Source organism: Anabrus simplex, chromosome 9, assembly GCF_040414725.1.
Source record: "Anabrus simplex isolate iqAnaSimp1 chromosome 9, ASM4041472v1, whole genome shotgun sequence".
NCBI classification, from domain to species: domain Eukaryota; kingdom Metazoa; phylum Arthropoda; class Insecta; order Orthoptera; family Tettigoniidae; genus Anabrus; species Anabrus simplex.
In genome coordinates, this window is record NC_090273.1 from 18,993,861 (window position 1) to 18,999,860 (window position 6,000).

A 6,000-nucleotide genomic window follows, 5' to 3' on the forward strand; every position below is an offset into this window, starting at 1 on the left:
GAAAATGCTGGGTTTATACCTTAATTATGGCCACCATTGCTTCCCTCCTAGTCATAGCCCTGTTATATCCCGTCATCACCAGAAGACCTGTCTGAATTGGTGCAATATAAAACAGATAGCAAAAATAAAATGTATGTCTACGCTTTAGTCCTGTTTTCTGATACAGAGTTGGGGATGAGGCGGGTGGCATGATTTTCTGGTTGGATGCCCTTCCCGAAGCCAACCTCAGTTGTAGAGAATAATGTACTGTTTTAAGTGTCATAATTACTTGAAACAAATTGTATTGTAAACCTTCAGTTTAAGTCATATATACAGATTTTTTTTTTTCTAGTGGCTTTACGTCACACCGATACAGATAGGTCTTATGGCGACGATGGGATAGGAAAGGCCTGGGAGTTGGAAGGAAGCGGCCGTGGCCTTAATTAAGGTACAGCCCCAGCATTTGCCTGGTGTGAAAATGGGAAACCACTGAAAACCATCTTCAGGGCTGCCGACAGTGGCATTCAAACCCACTATCTCCCGGATGCAAGCTCACGGCCACGTACCTCTAACCATACGGCCAACTAGCCCGGTATATACAGATTGAGCTGAAAGTCAGGTGACAGCACTGTCGTAGGAAAAGCTGGTGTGTTGGAAGTCCATATTGGCCACATATGATTTTTGGTGGGTGGGGCAAACCCAAGGACACGTGTGTGACCACTCTGGCTGCTATATTGAACTCAACTTTTTTTTTTTTTCACAGAACAACAGGCATGAAATGCATTATTTCCACTAGTTTTTTCTTGAGGAGTTCAATGCCACAAACTGTTTTGTCCTTCATGAACTGTTACCCTAATTATGGCCTGTTTTATCTTTGGAGGAATCACTGGGGTGCTGATGACAGAAGAAAGTGTGGACCGGGCGAGTTGGCCGTGCGCGTTGAGGCGCGCGGCTGTGAGCTTGCATCCGGGAGATAGTAGGTTCGAATCCCACTATCGGCAGCCCTGAAGATGGTTTTCCGTGGTTTCCCATTTTCACACCAGGCAAATGCTGGGGCTGTACCTTAATTAAGGCCACGGCTGCTTCCTTCCAACTCCTAGGCCATTCCTATCCTATCGTCGCCATAAGACCTATCTGTGTCGGTGCGACGTAAAGCCCCTAGCAAAGAAAAAAAAAAAAGAAAGTGTGGAGATGATCCTCATGTATGGAAATACAAGCTCATGTATGGTGGCTGAAGAGTTTAGTGCATTACACCCTGATAAGGAGCACATTTCTCGCAATGGTGTGACCAAATTAATTGGCAGATTCTGAGAGACCTATCAGGGTCTTCAGCCGCCATACATGAGCTTGGATTTCCACAAATGAGGATCATTTCCACACGATCTTCAGTCATCAGCACCTTCATTTAGTTGGTGATACCTGCAAAGATAAAACAACAGGCCATAATTAGTAAATGGTTCATGATAGTAAAAAATGGTTTGCAGCATTGAATTCTGCTGGAAGAAACAAGTGGAAATGATGTGTCGCATGCCTGTTGTTCCAGTTTAAAACTTCAGTTGAGTGCAAGATGGCAGCCAGAGTGGTCACGTGTCCTTTTCAAGTCGGTATGAAAGAGCTCGGCTTCTAATATGGCAGATTCCTGGAAAAAGTACATTATGTTTAGTACAGTATATGGTAGACTTCCAATGCTTGAGGTTTGATCTGCAGACTGTATTTTATTATCCAGTGCCAGAGTGATTGAAGCCATGAATGATGTTTATTTCAGGAGGATCAGTGCTGGACATGGGACCTCTTATTTACCAATGTTTCATCTGAACTACACAGTGAATGGGAAGCTGAGGTTAGCGAGAAGGAGGTCCAGGCCAGCTGAGTAAGTACCCGAATTGCTCAGTACAGGTGTAAGTAGGGATTCCTTTTTTCCGCCTCTTTGTACTGTTGTGTCCGTGTTCTTATATTTCATTTAGAACTTTGTTGTCCCATTTCATTGACAGTTGTTAAATGAATGCAAACAAGTTGTTTGTTACCACTGTTTTAAAAATTAAACAATATGTTAGGAAGTTTGAGTTTCATTGACATTTTTCTAAGAAATATTAACTAACAGGTTAACTCTCATGAGAATTTAAATTTATTCCTGTATAAGAAGAATAAAATCAGTAATTGATTACTTTCTGGTGGAAAAGACAAATCACAGATAATTGATGGATGTAACAGCTTTACCAGGAGAAGCATTTGATAAAGATAATAGAGTGGTAATAGCAAAAATGAGAGTGGGGAAAATGAAAAATTTAAAGGAGATAAGAGATATAAAATAAAAGCATAGAATTATAAGAAAGTACAGGAGGAATTTCTGGAGAAACTAAAACAATAAATTCCAGTTACTAAAGTAGGAAATGTTGAAGATGAATGGTCCAACTTTAAAAGGGCATTTGTAAGTGGGGCAGAGAGTGCCTGTGGTGGAACATAGACGAGATTGAAAGAAAAGGAGACTTGGTGTGGAATGAGAAGATGGAAGAAGCAGTGAAAGGTAGGAAGAAAGTATGGCAAGAATGGAATAGGGATAAAAATGAAGAAAGCAAAAGGACCTATCTTTATAATAAAAGGAAATGTAAGAAATTGGAAAGAGAAGAAAAGTTGGGAACACATGGAGCTTGCAGTAAAAGAATGCTGTAGGAAATTATACAAAGTAAAAGGAAAGTAACAGTTAATTAATTTATCTATCTTATGACATTTAGTGCTGGGAGTGTCCTAGAAAATGTTCGGCTCGCCTGGTGCAGGTCTTTCTATTTGACGTCCATAGGCAACCTGTCAAATAACACCAAGGGATCTGCTCAAAGCTGTATGTCCCCATCTGATGGACGAATCACCATCAACAATGTCATATGACCTCACTCCATATGAGCATTGAGGAGAGGTTTGTAATTTAATCCAGGCTTTTGGCACCCAGTCTAGTGATTAGAAATTGTATACCACCACCTCCTGCCGGCCAACATTCTGATGGCATTTTTTTTTTAAACATGTACCAGAAGATTGGAGAATGTGAATAATAATATCTTTAAGAAGGACAAAAAAGTCTGTGATAACTATAGAGGAATCACACTTTTATCACAAGTGGCAAAAATACTGGATTCACTTTTATGCCTAACTGCTAGGTTTCAGTGAGGCTGTCCCTAAACTGGAGAACAGACACTGCATGCTGCATTTCAGTGGCATTTCCTCCCAGCAGCCACCCAGAGGACCTCTTTCGTCTGAAGTCTTTGGCCTTTTTTAAAAAGTTTGTATATTTACCGTAATAGCCTTTATGAAGAGTCACAGTGGATCAGAACAAGGTGAGGGTGAAATGGAGGTCAGTGCTGAACAAACATGGATATGGAGTCCGTTGCGCACATAAATATCAATAGTTCTGGTATGGCTGCTGTGAATTAAACTGTGGGAGGTTAGATCTGTAGAACAACATTCTCAACAGAGAAAGGATTTTGAGACATATTACTCATATTTAGAAAATTTGATGAATGGAGAATTTCTATAAAGACACAGAATACTGAGAGCAGTCATCGGTAAGGAAGCTGATGAAATTCAAGTGAAGTCAGAATACCCTATGAACAGTCATAAATTTTAATGCTGGGTTCTATTTGATTTTCTGTGATCATCAGGAAACTTTCATCCACTTTTAACATACATTGGCCACCTCCTGTTTTGTATCATTCCAATTACTCTTCACTTTTATCTTTCTTCACTAATCTTTTGGTATTAGTGTAAAATTGTTGCAATTCTTTTGCAAATCTGGAATTCATGCTGGTGTTCGAATTTATCTTTTGCAGGATTTTCACAGATGCTTATTCAGTTCTTTGATTTTTAGACCACCTGTCCTCTTATTTTGTACTTTTTCACTAGTAATAGCTACCTCCTTTTCAAAAGAAGAAAAATTAGTATCTCTTGATCCTTTTCATGTTGAGATCACATGCCCATATTTTACAACTCTATTTAGATGACATGACTCAAAAATGTGTACAATTCTACAATTACTTAGATTGTTTATTCGTAATTTTCATGAGATTACAATATTGATAAATTTCATTTTTTGGTACTGTATTAACTTAAATGACAAATTAAAATTTTCCTATGTAAGGAATCATGTGAAGTATTGAAAAGGTGGATAAATACATCATTCTCCTTTCCCCTTATCCAGCTCCTGCCCGGTCTGGGTGTTGATGGCACTTCTCCACTGTTGCCTCTCCTTCCACCACTCGTCTTCAGTAATTGTATTCCAGTCCAGTCTTCTTTTTTCTTATACTGTTCTTGACAGAATCCACCCATCTTGTCTGCACCTCTCTCTTGCCCTCTTTCCTTCAAAATCTTAGCCTCCAACACTTGTTTTGATATCCTTCCCTCCATCTTAAAACATGTCCGGACCATCTCAATTTATTCTTCTCCATCCTATCACTCAGTTTTGCTACCCTTCTCTCTTTTCTGACCTTTGCATTTCTTGCTCTGTCTCTCCTTTTCTTCCCTACCATACTCCTGAGGAACTTTATCTCACTGGCCTGAATTTTACTCTCATTTCTTGCTGTCAAAGTCCAAGTTTCTGATGCATTCATTAGTAATGATACTTGTAAAACTCTTGCTTTATTTGCATTTTAAAGTTTTTAGTTACATCTTACTACTCTGTGCTGTTCTTTATGACTTCTTGTTATCAATTTTAGCAATCAGAAGATTCCCAGAAGAGGGAAGTTCCCAGCAGGATAAAGCCAGAGAGAGTGCTAGATGAAAATGGAGACAATTTGGATTATTTCTATTAATTTCTTATGCATAATATTATGTTCTGTTGTAACTCTGTGGGCCTTAATATATTGAGAATTGTGCAGTCTCATGCTAAAACCTTGCAAACTATATTCCAGATTTATTTGTGGAAAAGTTTAAGTTAAAATGTATATTAGTTACAACAATTTGCAGAAGTTTGTAATTATGATCAACAGAAAAAAGAATGTATTTGAAAACAAAAACACCAACAACACTTTTTGTATTGAGAGGTGTATAAAAGCACAATACTTGATCTTAAATATTAACTAATTTTGATGACTACAAGTTTCCACTAGGGAAAATGAAAAATCCTAGCACAATTAATGGGTGTTGCTACATAGTGGATGGGTGTGAGGCAGTGATGTAATTATAGCGCACTCAGGTGTGTCTGTGTGCACATAATAAAAATGTTGAATTTCTGTTTTGAAATATATTTAGAATATCAGTGTATATATCCACGTACCTTTTTTCTTTCCCCACCTGGGCATTGTTATTTTCATCCACATTTGCCAGTAAAGAGTGTACTGTTGACATAATATTACATTCGGAGAATAGATCGAATTCTTCTTTCTTGTAAACTAAAAATAGTTGAGTCTAGCTAAATATCCACAATTTTCCATTCATTCTGCAATATATTTCTGCAGTAATGTTAATTTAGGAAAAAAAGTGTGTGAAACAAATTCTGAGTCTACCAACGACACCATATAACAAATACTGTATTGTACCTATGGCAGTATCCTTCTAAGTATTTCAAACAGTAATCAGTGGTGTTTTGGAATGCCTTTCTCTTTTTGTTTGTGCTGGAAAGACTGGGGAGTAAGGAGACAAGCTACTTGACTAAGGGGGATGTTCAGAGTTGTCAGTGGAGAGATGCATATAATGACATTAGTAGGCAAATAAGCTTAAAGGGAGTTTTTAAAAGTAGGAAAGATCATATGAAGATAAAGTTGGAAATCAAGAAGGCAAATTGGAGGAAATATATGTTTATAGGAAGAGGAATTACAGATCTGAATAATTTTCCAAATAAGTTGTTCAGTAAATTTCCAAGTTGGAGATTATTTTAAGAAAAACCTAGGAAAACGACTGATAGGGGATTTGCTACAGCTGTAAGTGCAAATCAGTGGTGATTGATTGAACACATGAACATAAGTACATGAACCATCTGTGCTCGGATGAACATGCTCAAACCTTATTGACAGGAACTGTTAAGCATAGAATCTCAAG

The 6,000-nt window shown here is 38.0% G+C and overlaps 1 protein-coding gene across 3 annotated transcripts in view; it reads left to right on the forward strand.

Moving 5' to 3' along the window:
* IFT43 (intraflagellar transport 43) overlaps positions 1–5,205 on the forward strand; it is a 35,582-nt gene extending 30,377 nt beyond the window's left edge. For all 3 annotated transcript variants that reach the window (XM_067153549.2, XM_067153548.2, XM_067153550.2), the window contains exons 8-9: positions 1,745–1,849; positions 4,680–5,205. In XM_067153549.2, the coding sequence (XP_067009650.1) occupies positions 1,745–1,849 (105 nt within the window). In that variant the 3' untranslated portion in view covers positions 4,680–5,205. The remainder of the gene's footprint in view (positions 1–1,744; positions 1,850–4,679) is intronic.
* Positions 5,206–6,000: the final 795 nt, after the last annotated feature.